Raw genomic sequence first — 19,275 nt, 5'->3', positions numbered from 1 at the left:
TTATGTTTGCACGAGAAACAAAAAAATGGTATATATAATTACATGTGATTTCTACGAGTACTAAGAAAATCACTAGTATTTTGTTACTTTTTTCGTTCAAATTCCTACTAGACGAAATATCAAAAGGAAATAAACATGTTGGAAGGTGTCTTTAGAGACCAATAAAAGGCCCACGGTTATGCAACCACAAAATCGATCAATCACACCTAAGGGAACACCTTCAATTTTTTTTTAAGTTGTAAAACGTTATATAGATAAAGTCATATTCATGGTTGGATAGCCACTAGCAATAGAAGAGAGGGGGCGATAGAGAAGATCTTATAGCCAAAAGAGGACTCAAAAAGTGTCATTTTTCCTCCTATTCCCCTTGTTGCGAGTGAACTTTCTACCCACTATTTATATTGGTTACTAGTTCTTCTAGAGTGTTGCAAATAGTTTGTATTGGCCTTTGTTGTGTGTGACATGTTCTTGACCTATTTCGAGTGGTCTTTTTGGTCTATCTATGTAAATGATCAACACCCTTATTTTGTTGTTTTCATTATCAAAGACAGAAAAGTATTGGAATATGTGAAAAATAGTGAAAGTTACAATTCAACATACTCTACATCAATTTTCAATTTTTGAATCATATAAACCGCATTATCTTCAATTCTAGTAAAAACCATGAAGTTCAAGGATCAAACATTACTTTCAATATATATTTTACAAAGGTTATGAGAATTTTTTTTTAATTCAAGAACTCTCAATTTCAAAATGACCAAGTTATGCACAAACTTCAATCAATTGAATCCTTGCAATTATTTTCATCATAGTTATTATTATTTTTCATCATATGTTATTAAATAATAAAATAATAAAAATAAAAATAAAAATAAAGGTATACTAGTGTCGAAGGTTTTCAAAAAGACTATATTGATTTAAAAACTAAACTAAATTTAAGGGATCAATGGCTTCTACACCTTATGATGTTTCAATTGACTAGATGATGTCATGTTGTGACACATCTAATCTTCATACCCTTATAATATCCATTATTTTTCAACATTTTTGAGTACCAAACAATTAAATTACAAGCTGATTTTGGGATGTAAGCCATGAAATAATTTATTAACAATCAATTTGAATTTCAAGCCATTTAGAACTCTTGTACCAAAGTTGTAAAAAAGTCATAGTCAAACTTAAAACTTAGATGTAAACTTTATATAAACTATGTTCCCTGGGGACGCGTTCCCCCCCCGCCAAAAAAAAGTCAATGTTTCCCATCCCGGGGACTTCACTGGGGACTTGCAACACTTCCAAATTGTTTGTTTTCGTTGAATTTATTAAGCACAAACTTCTGTCACTAATTCCTCATTTTTATAGATCGAAATGTAAGAATTTTGATGAATTTGAGATTTAGTTCAAGAAATCCCATGACAAGAACAAAATCAAACGACCTCTGAATGTGTAATCATTTGGACCTTAATTTCTCAAACTATAACCAAATACTACACCTACTTGTATTATGTCCTTCCAAAGAATTAACGTTGCTAATGATGTAAATTTTTGCGCTTATAGGAATCCTTCCAAAGGATTAAAATTGCTAATGATGTAAATTTCTGAGCTTATAGGAATGTGTTTCTAACCTACACAACAAAATCAATCGCTGCAAACTTTTCAAGAACGAATTACGTTGCAGAGATTGGTTGATTGATTTTTTATGTTTTTAAAAGATTAAACAATGGAACATTGATCTACCATCAAATGTTGTCGAAGAGTCGATGGGTTTCCATGAATCCTCGTATCTAAGTTTGCACTAAAATTATTCCATGACGGATTTATAGATTCCACAAACTAATTAGTGCTATGTGGGTACTACTATTCTTCTTGGCATCTCCGTATGGTACTCAAGATCATTCGATATCCTAAACATTTTATTTAACGTGATATTCTCACATTTTGCTTAAAATCAATGTCTTCAAGAAAGCTTAACAGTTCTAACAGCTCTGAAAACACCCAATAGCTTAACACACACCTGATGGTAGGCCTACAAGAGATCAACTTAGGTATACTTGTACCCTACAGACCTGCCATCTGAGAATTTGCAGACCTGCATTTCACTGTGCTCTTACTGTAAGCTAGATATCTGATCAATGCGAGTCAAGTGTTTTCCTTCCTCCCACTGCTAAGTAGTGGATCAGGGCATATAAAGAACAAGTAGGCATGTGGGTTGACAGTGACAGCAACATTGATAAAAAGGCAGAGGAAAATGTGCTGCGAATGCTACCAAATTGTGGTGAGGAATGGATAGAGGATGACCCTAGAGACATTGAGGATATGACCAAGGGCCCTGCCTACAAGAAATGTCGTCCTGAATGCTTGGTCACTACTCGTGCAGCGGACACCAAGAAAGTGAAGAAAGAAATGGGTACAAGGGGTGCAGAGGACAAAAGAGAGGAGACCCCCGTCGTGTCCATCCACAGCCCGAGGGATACTAAGGAAAAAAGGGAAAGCTAAATTCCATACTGCCATTTCTATCATGGGAATTTTGGCTTGAGCATATCTTAATAATATAGATTGATTGTTTATAATTGTATAGACTCCATAATGGTATATAATAATATAGATTGATTGATTGTAATTGTATAGACTCCATAATGGTATACGCAATATAAATATGATATATATAATACAAGGTAGCAGTCAGAGTTTGAGATGGTTGCATTTTTTATATAGCATAGATATCCAAGTGTGTATTATCAGTACACTCATGGTGCATGGTACTCTGTATAATCAGTGGAACAATGTAACTGTTTTTGAGATAATACGAAGGGTGATGGGCAATCCAGTGAATACTCTACCTACCTGTATATATATATACGAGTCAACTGAGCATTTGTATTTGAACATGTACACTTCACTTTTATCTTATCCAGAGTTTCTCTAATCAAGATAATTAGCACATTATCCAAGCACATCTGAGCTAACCTCGCATAAGATTTTAAGCAAGCTATTAGATCGTGACATAAAGCAATAGGCCAGCACTTGGACCAGGTGCTTGATTTCATCTTGTTTCTACAGTTTGTCATGCAAGGAACTGTTTCACAAAGAAGCCCTGAAATGAGATCTATAGAGTGTTTAATGTACAAATAAAATGATTCTAGAGTTAGCTTTAATTAATTCCTTAATATAATAACATAATTGCTTTCCTATAAGAAATCTATTTTCCTGTGATTGAATTAAAGTACAATGAGTTATTTGAACTCCAGAGTATGTATTAATATCTACCTGTGAATTCTCTTAATTTCTGCCTTCAAATTTCTTCTCATCAATAATTTTGCTTTGGATGCCCCATATGAAATCCCCAGCATAGATTTGTAATTTCAAATTAATGAATACCTATTGTGCAGGTATCACAATTGATGAAACTCAATCTTGCATTTACAAAATTATCCAATTGGAGGTCTCACTAGAAATGTCACTCGAATCATTAGAAATGTCTCACAATCAGTTAATCTTATTGTCGAGTTTTCCTTTTAGTTTCTATTATAATCATTTGTAATTTTGTAATACCTAATACCTCTCTATCAGTTAATTTAGTGGACCAGTTCTTTTAGTGCTCTACTATAAAATGTCAACTAAATCTAGCGTCTTTCAGTAATATGAAGCTATATAAAAGAAAATTTTGAAAATACAGCTCAACTATTCTGCTTTTTTCCAGCTTTCAACAGAAATATCAAAAAGGAGACTAATTCAAGCACTAACTGTAAGGCCCTTTAGGATTTAAGAAGTACGAAGGCAATGAATAAATTAAATAACATAAATAGTATACTTTTATCCAGCTCACATATTGGTACACCATCATCGTCGTTTGATAGATTTAATTGATTTGAAACTGGAAAAGAATCTAAAAATATTCAATAGATGTTCTTGGTAGACCATCATCTTCGTTTGATAGATTTAATTGATTGCAATCTGGAAAAGAATCTAAAAATATTCAATAGATGTTCAAGTACAATAAAGCTCAAGTTGCACTCATTCTGTGCAACTGAGAAATTGAGAAACAAGATTCAAAAATTGGAAATTCACAATCAATTGCACGGTTTCATTCCATGCATAAAATTGGCAAAAAATAAGACCTGCTAGATTTTATCAATCGTCTTTAATTATGGCACCGTCTAGACTGTTAATCCCAATGGGCTGCATTATAGAGTCCTCATATATTCACCTTCTTACCAATGTACAACCCAGTACTGTTGCTAATATATTATGCAAGTTGTGATCTCAAAGGACCCTTGTCAATAAATCTCAGCTTTGTGGAAAAAATGTCAAGGTGTCCTGGGATGAAATCCATATTAATCTCATTTGTAGTCTCGATACAATGGATTATACATACATCTTTCAGCATATTTAACCAGGTCAGCAGGACGAGGAAGGGATGTTGCCAAACCTAACCAAAGATCAATGATATCAAAGATTATTTCATATTAGATGTGATAGTAATCATAACTCTGGAATCATTTTTTCATAAAATAATCTTCAAAGTTTTTCCTTTCAAAATAAGACAAGAAATTAATGAGATTCAATATAGACTCGTAAGATTTCATGAAGCCATATTAAAACATAAACTTAACAGCAGTAAAGAACAAACAAACACCTAGGGACACATGCTCCCCGAGGACTTCTCCACTGCCTTGGAACCCCTGTTTCCTACAAGGGACATTTTGGAGACACGGACAACTAGGAAGCATCCCCTACCCATCTCCTTTCTATGCAAAAACTGGAAAACATATTCAAACATGCCTGAATGTGCAAGGGATGTCAAATGATGACCAGCTGTCCACCTGATGGCCAAGAGGCATCCGCTAGCACTCCATAAGTCCAACACGTTTTTACTTAAGATTCAAAAAATACATTTTTTAATTTTAAGAAGGTAGTCAGGTCTATCAAAACAGCCAAAACGAAAAAAAAACTCTCATTTGCAAATTTGTGTTGAAGAGCAGGAAGAGAAGAGTGGTAATTAAAAGAAGTTAAAACAGCATCTAAAGAGGAGGCTGCAGCATCACATCCACTATAATAGAGGTGAGTTTCCTCATCTTACATTTATATTTGCAACTTTTTTGGCATTCTTTTAAGCTTTTTTTCAATTTTTAAACACGTTAGGATTTTATTTTTCCTTCATTTGAAATTGCAACTTTTTTTCAAGTTCATAGGCAAAAGAAAACAATGAGCACAGAGACAGTGAGGATGTTGAAGTTCACATGCAAGAGAGTACAACTAGATTTCATAGAAGTATGGCAGCCACTAAGGGTTCTTCGGGATGTGGGAGTGTAACAGGGTCAGCAAGTCCAAACGCATTTGAATGTTCTGAAGTATACGAGAGTGTATATTATTTCTTGTCAATATGTGGTCAAGAGGTGAAAGGTGAAGAAACAATAACTCTAGATGAGATGATTGAGACAGGTAGATCGCAGATGGAAGGGAAGGCAAGAAAGAAAAGGAATTACATTAGATACTTGCAGCCTAGTTGCCTACAAGATCAGTAGATAAGTAGGAGATAATTTCCACAGTAAGTCAAATTGTGACATTGCTATCAGGATTTAACTGTGTGATTTTGAGTCAAACATGAATCCATCTCTCATGAGAATAAATGGAACACTTAGCACTCATTGGATCTAGGTGATGCTCACAGGGATTTAACTGTGATTTTGAGTAAAACTCATTGACCCATGTTTCATGAGTAGTGATTCAACATGAATCCATCTCTCGTGAGAATAAATGGAACACTTAGCACTCATTGGATGAGTGCTAAGTGTTCCATTTATTCTCACGAGAGATGGATTCATGTTGAATCACTACTCATGAAACATGGGTCAATGAGTTTTACTCAAAATCACACAGTTAAATCCTGATAGCAATATCACAAGATCAGTAGATGTTAGAAAACATAGGAGAGAGAGTTCTGCTTCAACCAGTGGAAAGAAGAGAGCTACTGGTGTTATAGATATGTTTTAACGTACAATCACAAGATACGGTTGATTCTTCTATTGCTAAGTTTCTAAGCTCACATGATACCATTTCATGTGGCATGTTCACCACATTTTAAACAAATGATAGCTACCTATCCCTCATTTCTCCCAACTCCCACCTACAGAATGTAAACTATGCAGCACCCTCCTTGATAAAAAAATATCTCAAGGTAAGTGTGTTAATGTAAAAGACAAGACAAACTTGGATAAGAGATTGATGCTCTATCGTCATGGATAGGTGGACTGATATCAAACATTGGCCACTCATCAATATTAATGTCACAAGTTTAACTAGCTCTCACTTTTTTAGAGCTGTTAATTGTTCAAGGAAAATGAAGGATGCAAACTTCTAATTTCAAATTTTGAAAGACACCATAGTAGCTGGACCAATTAAAGCCCATTCTAAAATACCTTGAAGGACACTGAGAAGACTGATTGGGTGAAAACAGTTGTTTCAGGCTACAAATGTGTAAAATTTCACACTTCACTTGCTTTTTCAAGACTTTTTTGATGAAGGTATTCCTCAAGTTTGAGTTCATGTTCAGCCACAGTAAAATTCGGATAAAACTCAATGAAGGGAAAATTTGGGAAAAAAATGCTATTAAATTCACCCTTTACAAACAAAATTTTTTAAAAAATCAAAAATATATATAATAAATTAAAATTTAAAAATAATAAAATAAATAATAATATATAAAACTTAAATAGATTATAATAAATTTTATATATTAATAATTTCAATTTTTAAGTTATATATTCCAATTTCTTTATCTTAAATTTTAAAAATACTTCAATTTTATATTTTTTCAATGGATTTATCAAATATTAGTACAAGTTTATGAAAGAAAAAATAATCACAAATTTTAAATTGAAAATAAAATAATACCTATGAACTCCATAATAAAAAAGTAAGATGCATATATTAAATTTTATAAAAAAAACATTATGTAATCGCTTCAACTATCTACCATTCAATCGATAGGAGAGGACTTTTCTTTGACGTATACAAAACCCTAAAATTTGCAATTTGATCTTGATGAATAAAAATTATTGACAAGAGTTGTGTCAACCAAGAAGCTTGGAATGGTTGTTAGCTACATGGGACAAGTCCGCAAACAATTTACAGGAGTTGCATCAATTTCTCCTATATTGTGCTCATCTGACTGGTAATCTCTTCAACTCTTCATTTCTCCTTTGTCTCACTCATACATAGGCACCATTAGTAAAAAATCTTTTCACAAACCCTAATAAAATGGCTGTCATTTTTTGGTAAGGATTTAAACACAAATTTTAACGATTTTTATTTACAAATTTTAAGTTCGTTGAATCTTTAACTTCATGGCCAAAATTTGGCAAACATTGTGACTTAGGATGGACCAACTACTATATTTTGTTAGAGAGGATGCTTGAAATTCAAGAGGCTTTACAATTAATGGCAGTCAGTTCAAGGTGGGGTAGATTGTCAAAGGAAAACGCACTAAGAGGAAGAAATGTGAACCAAAAAAACTTTAACGATGATTGGTGGTCCACAATGAGGTAAGAAAATTGTTCATTTTGTCGTTGTTCGTGGCGTATTGCGATGATCAAATCATGATGATGTTGTTGCCGCCAAGGTTCCAACCCTTGCTAGACCATTGTGACCATGGGCAATGTACCCTTGTTGATCCATTGTGCTCAAAGTTTCGCACATTCATGTCATTGCTCTTGTTGTTCATGCCAAGTGACCTTGTGCTTGAAACCATCATTGCGCTAGAGCTCTTACGGGCATTGTGCCCTTGTTTAGTGTTTACGCTGTTGTGTTTATAGGTTTGGACCATATGTGTTAATGTTGTGTGTTTATGCCACGAATGCGTTTCCGATCTACTTTTCACCCATAAAAATGATATATTATTATTTAATTTTTAAAATGTTAATTTATAAATGTTCTTAAGTTATAAACATTTTCATTATTTTTGAAGATTTAATATTTGTATCTAGTTTGCACTTGCAAATATGCTTTCTATTTCCCTAAACCTATTGTGCAAGAAATAAGCTACAACACTACACTGATACTAACCCTCCTAGCCTTGAAAAGATAAATGAGACCTTTGATAGCATGCTTGAGAAGATAAAGCAAGCAATTTACAACACAGCTCCTACATTGGAATTTTGTGATGAGGATCATAGGTCAATTCTGATGCAACAATGGAATGCTATGGACACCCCACTTCAAAATGCGGATTTTGTGATGAGTATCATAGGTCAATTGTGATGCAACAATGGAATGCTATGGACACCCCACTTCAAATGCTAGCCAGTGCTATAGATCCTTAATTGTATGTAGCTAAGCCTAGAAGAGTGCACCTTCTCATGATAAAGAGGTGAAAGGAGGACTCATGAAGGCCCTTTGAAAAATGTGTACAAAAGACAAATGTTCTTTACTTCTCACCCAATAGCTTGCATTTATCAACTTTTGTAGCCCAACTCCAACCTTCAACAAACCAAAGGTGAGCTCAGGTGGAGCTAGATTAGTTTAAACCAACCCTATTGGATGGTGGACATGGCATGGCAAGGAAGCAATAGAGTTGACGGTACTTGCCATTCGTATTCTTTCATTACCAATTCATCTGCTGCGGAGAGGAATTGGGCAGCAGAGGAATTGGTCCAGGTATAGCTTCATCCAATCAGTAAAGAGGAATGACCTTACCTTAACACAATTAGAGCAATTGGTGGCCATACATAGTGCCTTGCTACTATAGAATTGCCAATAGTGCCTTGCTACTGTGCAATTGACAAACCTCTGAGTATCATCAAAATCCAACCTTATGTTGGGATGTTGATCTTGAACATGATATATACAAATTGATGAGTTGAAGACTCAGGAGGAATTGGTTGGGGTTTTGTTGCTTGAGGGAGCCCCTAAACTGGCGGTGACTTGTACTGGTGGTTGATTTTGCTAAAAACCTATCAGTTGCATCAAAGGACTATCATATTTTTAATGTTTGTCTTTTCATAGTTGAAACCTGCCACTTTGGGCATTTTATTATAATCCTTATAAAATGTGTATGCATATTAACAATGAAAGCATATAAATCTTATAAATCTGTCTGTCAATTCTCATGTGAAATCTCAATTCAAGCCCAAAATTATGCATTAAGCTTCTATACTGTCTATGATGAATGCTTTATCAACATTGTGAATATTTGAAATTTCTCTATATTATTCAAAAACTCCCCTAATTTTAACACTCATCCTCTGCCATCTACAAAAACTTGGCCAAAAACTTAGAAGTATCCTTTACGTAAATTATAATGATTTGAAATTTCTCTATACTCTTCAAAAATTCCCCTAATTTTAGTTCATCCTCTGGCATCTCCAAAAACTTGGCCAGAAACTTAAAAGTACCCTTATGTACTGCCATCTCCATCCCCAAAATGTGTGGGACATAGCCAGGACACTAAGAAACATAGAAGGATACAGTCAGTAGAAGATTTCAAAAGAGACCTGGAATGAAACCGTAGGGGACAATTTCATAGTTCTGATCATGCTGTGTATCTCCTAAGAAATTCTTATCAGGTAGACACAATATCCAAAGCATTATGCTTTTACCACCCACAAAATCAGGGTTGGAATTGAGAAAGGCCACAGCAAACCCTGAATCCTAAAGCCACTATACCTGGATAACTTTCAAATTTATCTGCTACAGCCTACCACCATACCCTCATAGTTATAAACCATTGAGGATAGCTGGAGTAGAATTTTTTACAGTCTTGTTGTATATTTCTTGATATGCATATACATACACAGAAAGAAAAGAACAATTCTAAGCAGGAAACAGAAGAGGATTTGTATACAGGCACTGGAAATGGAGTAATCCCCAGAAACAAAAAATCATCTTTTTTTAGTAATAAAGGAATGCAGCCCCCAGAAATGTCTAGGAGACATTGATATTTTTCCAGACATTTTCAGGACAACCTGCCATGGCAAGCCAATAGAAAATATCTCCCATAATATCCATATCCAGTCCTATACCATTAACATACCACTATTGAAGCATTGCGGCATTAAAAATTAATTTACAAAGCGCTGTGCTATTTACAGGGCTACAGTTTTATAAAATCTATAGAGAAAGAGAAACTTGGACAAAAATAAAACAGAATTAAAAAAAACTTGGGATTTAACCGGCATCTATGATTGATGGTATGTAATGCAAAACAAGCAACACCCCTGTTATTCATGAGACAAACTAGAGAAAAAGACAAGGACTGTAAGATGTCTAGGAAACACTGGCATTTTCCAGATATTTTCAGGACAACCCGACATGACAAGCCAATGGAAAATATTCCCACATAATATCCATATCCAGACCTGTACCATAAACATACCAGTATTGAAGCATAGCCGCATTAATAAATAATTTACAAAGCACTGTACAATCTACAGGGCTACGGTTGCATAAAAACTTTAGAAACAAATAAACTTAGATGGAAATAAAACAGAATAAACAAAATTTGGGATTTCACCAGCATGTATTTAATGCAACACAATCAACACCCCTGTTATTCATGAAACAAACTAGAGAAAAAGACAAGAACTGGAAGCTGATGTAAAATAAATATGATAAGTCATGGTCGTAACATAAAGCTATTTTGTTGCTTCTGCTTTCTTTTCCTTTCAATTGCTATCAATGCAGCTGGCTTTCATATATCCATTCAAGATGTCCATTAACTCTATTTTAACTCTTACCTTCCTAGTAACTTTAGGGCTTACCTAGCTCATAGGACTTTGCAGCAACTTCTGCAGCAATGTGAGCTGATATTTTTCTGATATTTCGAAATGGTGGATAGATGAGACCCTGCTCTAGATGCTCTTTAGTAACCTGTTGAGCTAAAGCCTGAGCTGTTATACAGTAACATGCCAAGGTTGATGTTATTTGTACTGAGCATAGTGCAAATGTTTTCATGCATAGAATTTATATAAAACTATAAAAACTTACAAGCTGCCAATAGCATATCATTATGGACATGAATTGTTCCTGACATGACCAAGCCTAAACCCAATCCAGGGAATATGTATGCATTATTAGCCTGCAAATAATTAAATAACAAATATAAGTTCAAAAGCTTCTAGAGGCATACTGACATTTACAATGAATGTGGGAGTTATCTAAAGGGAAGCTTATAGAGTGGAATTAATATTAATATAAATCCTCTCCATAGATGGTAACAATGCCACAAAAACATGAAATTGGAATCGAACTTTCCCTAACAAAATGCTTGAAAAGAGGTTACAAATGCTTCATCAATACATAGTGATAATACAATATAGATTAACTAGGTTTTGCTAGCTTTCACAGGAATATCAAGTAGAAGTGGTAAAAGAGACCTGGCCAGGAGTAAAAGTCTTTCCATCATAAGTAACAGGATCAAAAGGACTCCCGCTAGCAAATATCGCACAGCCCTGTGGAAATATAATAATGAATCAAGAGTACTATAAATTGTTCTTCTAAAAGTCATATTTAACCAGGGTCCTATATCATATCACTAATTCGAGCGGCAAAGACAATTGAGAAGTTTTGTTTCTCTCTATTTGGTGCCTCCTTATGCTTTGATAAATAGCACCTTATTCAACTTCTAACAATCAAATTATTCCATTCATTTCCATCTGAAGTTGACAAGAAACTACTGCAATTGTTTGTGTATTAAAAATGAATATATTTCCATCATTGGTAGTACTGAGATATCAAAAATTGAACTTTGCAATAAAATGACAAAAACTCAGCAAAATCCTTATAGCAATTTATGTCAAGTGAAAGAGTTTACCTTACTCCATGTATACGCTTCTTCTGCAGTGCATTCAGACTGAGAAGTTGGATTCGAAAGAGCCAAAATAAATGGTTTCTGCAAGAGATCAACAAATATTATTTAAAAACTAAATATAAACCCCTCTGTAATGATTATCTATACTTGCTCGGTTGCCTAAAATAAGTGAATAAAAACTAAAATAAAATTGATCATATACACTTTGACATATTTACCTTTGTTATAAAAAAATGGAGCTACAATGAAAAATTACCTCATTATAAGAGGAAAAAGTCTCAATGACTTCTTTGGTGAAAGTTTTTCCAACTCCTGATGTTCCAATCAAAACTGTAGGCCTGATTGACTGTAAAAAAATCAAAAGATAAAAGTTTAGATGCTTTGTATTTCAATTACAATGGTATGACAAACCTACCACGATCAACCTAAATACAGCATGGAATCATAATAAGCTAGTTTTTAGCGCTCAAAGAGGGTATGTAAAAATGTGTTAAAAAAAATTATTAATGCTCAATAAAGAAAAATCAAGTTCTACCTCCACAGCATCCAGCAATCTTTTACAGTATTCATGCTCATGTGCCCAAGGCTTTTTGAAGTGTTGAAGGGACTCCATTCTAGACTTCACAATGAGCCCCTATAATTCCAGTAAGACTGTAAAATCAGTGATTCACTTCTAATGATTCTTTTATGTTGGCAGATATTTAACCTTTCAACACAAGAAGACAAATTAATTGACTCTTCAAATTGATAGTTTGATATGATTTCTAAAGAACTTATGCAGTAAACTAATTAAGATCATAGACAATTTATTTTTTTGTGTGCATGCATCCAAAGGCGTTTGGAAGGTGGGTATGAGAACAGACTGAGAGAGACCTTCGAGTCCACCAGCCATATCTTCTTGCGAGCTTCATTCAATGAGATTTTTTCCTGAAATGAAGCAATTATATGTCAAACCCATAGATACAACAGAAAGCGGTCACCCCAAAACCAAAATGATGGGGAAATGCCATATGAAGAAAATTTATTAAATGTAGCTATCCTGCAATACCTCTTTGGCTATTTCCAGTGCAATAAGCTCTGCAATACCTGTCCCTGCCTGCACATTTTCACAGTGATTTAGTTTCAAAAGAGGCTAGAAAAGAATGCAATTTAGTTACAGAAATAAAAAAATTCTAAGCTCCAGCAAAATATCTTAAGTTCCAAACAAGAAAATGGCAATGATATGTAAGCCAAAAAAATACTATGATATAACAGAGGACCAATTGTTTTGCTTGCAAGCAAATACAACTTCATCATAACTTTTTATTCCTCAAATAGACAGCATAGAGAAACTTAGCATAATGAAATATAAAATTTGCACTTTTCACACAGTCCCTAAACCATAATAACCATGTTGAGAAGTCAATGAAAACAACTTTCCATGCACATTAATCTTCTAGTCTGATACATTAGGATAGTCTTTCACAGTAGTCTGATGGGGCCAGGTTCTAGGATCATGGACTCCAAATTTGATATTTTGATTTTTTGTTTTGAAATAATTCACCACTTCCATTAACCATGGCTGAGAGAAAAAAGGAGCATAACCATTCCAAACCTTGGAGCATCAATTATTGGAAGTAATGGTTTTTTCTTGCCAAACTTTGCTAACAATAAAAATTTAGGTGATCATCCCACACCCTGCAGTGACTACTGTAAGATAGCATCCCCTATAACACTCTAGTGTTTGATTGAGAATTACAGCATCTTTTCATTTAAAAGTGTCTGACAAATAGGCAATCTTTGACTACCCCAGCACAGTGTCTATAGGTCCTTCATCCATTGAATATTTTTTAAATTTGGCAATGAATTTGATGTATTGACACGGATATTGTTTACCGTGTCTTCTCCTTACCTCTCCAGCTCCAAGAAACAGGAACTTATGATCAGACAACCTCCCACCAGTCAGTTTCAATGATGCAATAAGTCCTGAAAGAACCACTGCAGCTGTCCCCTGCAAAATGCAAACAACATTGTTGCTATAAGAGGGGTTAATTAGGTCTAAAAAACTAACCTGCTATGTTTTATGTAACAATATTATCAAATCTCCAGATTATTAAACATTCTCATCATAATATTCTCGAGGTATGCAAATTATAGGTAAAATAAAACAAATAGTCTTTGGGAAATTTGGGTATGAGTGCAGGTATAGGGATGGGGAACCATTTAAAAAATAAAAATAAAATTAGCTGGTTCTTCCCAATTTTCCTACAAATTATCCCCGAAAACCTTCATTTTCTCTTTTTTTTTGGGAAGAAACTGCACTCTTTTGTGCATGAAAGGTTCTTGGTGTTGCATGGGATGGTTTTTAAAATAGGTATTTGGCTGTTTTTGTGTGCTTTTCAATCTGTCTTTTAACTTTTAAGTGTACCTGCATGTCTTATTGGGATATGTCTCCTGACAGTTAAGAGGCATTCCAGTGACATGTCTGGAAAGATCAAAAAATGTCATATTCACTTGACACGAAGTTTACTTAATCATCATAAAACAAACATGAAATAAGAAAAAGCAGGCAAATCATTCTTGCATTTTGACAATTAGAACATAGAGCACTCTGGACATACCTGGATATCATCATTAAAGACAAGGTGAGTTGAAGAATACTTCTCCAGCAAGGTAAATGCATTGTGATTAGCAAAGTCTTCAAACTGTCACAAGGGCACATTTTTCTTCAGCTTCCTTAGATTTTCCTCACTAAATCTATAAATAGCATAATAGAATTGATGTTCTGATGTTGTCACAGAATGTACTAACATATACTCTGCATACATTGTTTTCTTAAACATCTAAACATGGTAAACTAGGTATTATTTGAAAATGCAAAGGTTACAGAAAATTGTGTTTGGTATTCACTATCAATTACTTCTGGGAAAAGTAGAACTTAAACCGCATCATTAACCCAATTTGAAAAAGAAATATCAAGTAAGACACATTCAATTAAAAGCAGGGGCTGACCTGGATAAGAACTTTCTCTCCATAAGCTTGTTTGACAGCAGACATGAACTCATGAAGGAAGTCGCCATATTCCTTCAACACATAATTAAGTTAGAAAGTTGTACTGTGCAGACTTGGGCCATAGCAAAATTTAGAAAGGCGAAGATGAAAGATTTTCTAGTCCAGAACAAAACCTGGCCTCTAGCACGTCTCTGTCTTAGCCCTATGTAGAATTCATCATTCAGCAATATTTCATTGTTGGTCCCAACATCAATAGTTACCGGAAGGCACTGCTCACATACAAGTTGTAAGACCAGACACAGTGTCAAATATCGCTATAACATCCTAAAATTAGATAGGCACATTAAAGCACAAGCTATTATTACTATGGCCGAATACCTCTGAAGGATGAACTCCCCCAAGTGCTGTATACAGAGCAAGTTTTCCAACAGGAATTCCCATTCCCTGATGAAAATTGTTCATAACAGACGTGTCCAATGAAATAACACAAAATCCAATTGTCAGAACACAGAGAAAATAAACATAACATATTGTTAAGAAGAGATATATAAGAATAAAGAAATTACAAAATCCACCCTTATAAGTTATATTCCAAATAGTAGAAATAAATATAGGAATAAAGAATGCAAAATGCAAAATGCACCCTTATATCCCAAATAGTAGAAATATACCACATAAGAAGTCAAATTCTGTGTGACTTTACCTGGCATCCAAGATCTCCAAGTCCCAGAATGCGTTCACCATCAGTGACAACAATGACCTTGATGTTCTGTTCAGGCCAGTTCTTCAATACGTCAAGGACCTTTCCCCTGCCAAAATCAATTACCTCTAAATTAGATCCTAGAGAGATGTGATAGTTTTTTCACATGTGAACAAGAGACCACAAAATATTATCTATTTTGTAACAGAGCCATGTGATATATATTATTATCGACGACAGCATATGATTCAATGAAGTACTAAGTCAGTGTGTGCCTACAGAGTAGAAGATAACAGATTATAAGGGACTCTAATATTTACTACCCACAAAATGATAGACGATGATAAATTAGGCACTCCAACTCAGACAATCCATACAAGTGTTCCTCAAACCAAAAAAAACCCTGAAAATAGTAGTATAAAAACAAGAGTTGACAAAAAAATAGAAACATAAATTTCAGATATGGATTGAATGCGTATTCCATACAACTACATCACCCTAGTTAGTAATGAAGGAAACTAAATGATCCTAATACTAAAAAAAGAAATTGAGGATAGCATAGATGTTCATACCTTTCTTTCAAGCTTATGTAAAGACCCTGTGGACTCCTGAAAATAGTTCCAAATTTCTGGCAAGCTTCGCCAACTGTCGGTGTGTAGACTATAGGAAGCAGTTCTTCGACATGGTCAACTAAGAGCTTGTAAAACAATCTTTCATTCCTCTCCTGGCCATATATATCCATGCCAATTTGCAAGTGAAAATTAATTACACAAATCATTCTGTACATATATTATATTTGTTATTGTTGTCAACAAGGAGAGAATGTCAAGGAGTCCCAGACAAATAAAACAGTTTTATTGGAAAAAAGGGAAATAAGTTAATAGTTTAAAACTGCAGAATTCAGATCATGGCAATATCAGAGAATAACTTTAAATTAGGAGTATAGCTTTCATCTGTCCAATTCCACAAACACACAATCTATTCAATATTCTAATAAAATACAACTCTGCAGCTGTAGAAATTATCATTCAAAATAAAAAACTGCCCAACCAATTAATACAAGTATTTTCGAGCGAAAGAACTGAAATACCTGAAGGTCCATCATAGCCATGTATTTCTGCAATGGTGTATGGTAGTCACGAATGATATTCATTAGCTTCTTTACCTGCATCAATAAGATAAATAAGTCAGCAACAAAATCTGGCAAGCCTACATTAAACAGCTGTTTCCAAGGCAAAAACATGTAATAATGCTTAGGCTCATTTCTTCATAACAATCATTTTCCATTCTATTTAGCTATGTCGGTTCAAAACTTGGCATTAATATAAAATGCAGGGGACTAACATATGGACAGGTACTTTGCCAAAGATCATACTCTGATCTTTTGGTTAGGAATATGCATTTATTATTAATATGAACCGAATGATAAAGTTTTAAAATAGTGCTAAGTTAATTGGGGGTATACCCCAAAGATTGCAAGTTTTAGCTAATGTTCAACATCAGCATATCATTCTTTTAATATTCTCCCTCTTGTAGAATCACATTCACGTTCTCCTTATAAATTTGACATAGGATGGATATGGAAACAAAAGGATGTAACAGAAGCTATCTGCAAAAAGAATTGCAGGCCATTCACACTTCATAAAGCCACCCTCTGTTTCAATGATATTGAGTCCAAGCCAATCAAAAGTAATGCATGAAGAATGGCTATACATTTCTAACATGTCAGCCATAGATTGTAAGCACAATGACACAAAAGACATTCAAATATCAAACTCACGTTGTCTCGTTCTAATGATATCCTCATACAAGAAGCTATGGCAGCATAAACAATATAGTATATATCAGCAATAGATAATACGTACAGATATTGTCCATTGAGCTGTGAGGTATAGTCTAGTAGTAACATGGGGCACTAGAAACTAACATTCAAGATTCAAAACCAAGAGGGCCGTCCCATTACTTAAAGTAGGGTTTTTTTCCCTTGATGACACTAGTGGGTAAAGGAAGTGAGAATGAATATCCCTGAATCCAAGGCTTAATGGTTTTCTCATGCGTTGACGCAGAGAGATATATTCTCCGCCATGACTAATATTAATAAACGGGATTGTTTAATCTGACAAAGGAAAAAGTATGTAGATATCGCACATCATACAGTGATTAATAAAGAATAAAGATAGGCGTCAAGAACATCTGTGCATGAGAAACAAACGAGGCCCTTATTGTATTATATCTCTTATCTTTTAGCGGCGTGTCAAACAAAACATTGCTCCAATTTACTGGTTTTTACTCAAATTAAACCTATAAACAATATTTACCGTTTTGAATGCATTCATGTGGGTTAAACCATGTGCCCACAAAGAACGCAAAAATCAAGATTCTTCAATTAACCATACCTGAAGATCCTGTGACAGAGGGGCAATTAACCATACCTGAAGATCCTGTGATAGAGGGGCAGGGGGCAAAAGACCCCGAAGATAATGATAGTCCCGTTCTTCATCAGAAAACGCCAATCCTTTGTTGTAGCGAGGATTTCTCAACAATTCATACCCACTGTAACAATCCAAGATAGTGAGACATATTGCACAAACAACTAAAAACCACATTCAATCAAAACAATTCCATCTTACGCCGGCCCATTTTTTGAAAAGGCAAAACTTTTTTTTAAAAGAAAGATCTCCACGCTAAACACGCCTTCAATGTTGTTCAGATTGAAGTTCATCATGGTACCTTTACCTGGCAACTGAACGACTCCAAGGAGTGACAACCTGCTTTTCTGCATTTCTATCTACTCCATGGCCATTCTCTTCATTTGTCGTCGTTATCTCTTTAGTGACAAAATCTAATGCTGCAAATATAACTCTTTTCTTTTTTATGGTTTTTTCGTTGGTAATCACTGGGGAGCGAAGGCCACCATTGGAGAGCCACCCTGTGGCTCGAACCTGGGCCAGCATCGGAGCTTTACCACTCAACCCTGCCCACAGGCCCGTTCCAACTGCGAAATCCGACCTCCTTGACGCCTTCAAGGGGATCGGAAATAGCTGAAGGAAGAAGAATCGACAGACGAATAATCGTAGGCCTTTAATCATTCCACGAATTTATTGAGTGTAAATGTCGCCCATCCACCAAATTGGGAGCCACGCGCAAAACGCCTTCCGGATACTCCAACGGTGGAGATTCATTACAAGAAAGCTTCAACTCTATTCCAAAGATCGACTGGAACCCGTCCAACTCTTCTGACGAGAAATGTGCTACATTCCCCAAATGTGTCCATTGTGATTGTCGTCTTTCGAACTTCCGCGTCTGCTTGCGTGATGTTATTAATACGTCAAATCCAATTAGAGCTCACCGAAATATAGGTGTGGGGAAATGAATTGGATTGGGAATCCACGGTGGCATTCCGGGGCGGAGTAAAATCCAGGTGCTCTTTTTCGCTTTACAGAGCAACAACTGTTCAAGATGGCCACACGTTGGTTCGTATGAATGATATGATAGGCGTCACATTCTCACTGTCATTTTTAAGCAAGATTGACGGTGTGCAGACTTAGTTTTTTAATTAGTTTATAATTAATAGTTTGAATTATTTTTAAATTAATTAAGTCGATAGGTTTATCTATTCCTTTATTTTTTAATAATAAGAAACTTTATTATTTCTAATTCAATCTATTTTGATGCTAATAAGTTTCCTTCATGTAATTTAAAATTATTTGTGTATAGGGTTTATCTATTTTCATCATAGACAACAAGAAACAATTTGTAGTTATGGTTTGTGCCGTCA

The 19,275-nt window shown here is 34.7% G+C and overlaps 1 protein-coding gene across 1 annotated transcript; it reads right to left on the bottom strand.

The window, feature by feature from the left end:
• Window positions 1-3,893: 3,893 nt before the first annotated feature.
• Window positions 3,894-18,569, bottom strand: LOC149535175 (NADP-dependent malic enzyme-like). Its single transcript, XM_089805079.1, has 19 exons — window positions 18,234-18,569; window positions 17,930-18,050; window positions 16,588-16,662; window positions 16,070-16,221; window positions 15,501-15,606; window positions 15,176-15,241; window positions 14,971-15,066; window positions 14,798-14,869; window positions 14,407-14,490; window positions 13,698-13,796; window positions 12,855-12,902; window positions 12,680-12,733; window positions 12,342-12,440; window positions 12,063-12,152; window positions 11,810-11,887; window positions 11,373-11,447; window positions 10,984-11,074; window positions 10,758-10,886; window positions 3,894-4,429 (listed from the first exon to the last, which is right to left on the bottom strand). Exons 1-19 carry the CDS (start codon window positions 18,449-18,451, stop codon window positions 4,341-4,343), a joined length of 1,842 nt encoding a protein of 613 aa, XP_089661205.1. The 5' UTR covers window positions 18,452-18,569; the 3' UTR covers window positions 3,894-4,340.
• Window positions 18,570-19,275: the final 706 nt, after the last annotated feature.

This window comes from Cupressus sempervirens, chromosome 10, assembly GCF_028749045.1.
Source record: "Cupressus sempervirens isolate cs-2001-9-10 chromosome 10, ASM2874904v1, whole genome shotgun sequence".
Lineage (NCBI taxonomy): Eukaryota > Viridiplantae > Streptophyta > Pinopsida > Cupressales > Cupressaceae > Cupressus > Cupressus sempervirens.
The sequence above is the reverse complement of the archived record's forward strand: the minus strand, read 5'-3'. Positions and strand labels throughout refer to the sequence as shown.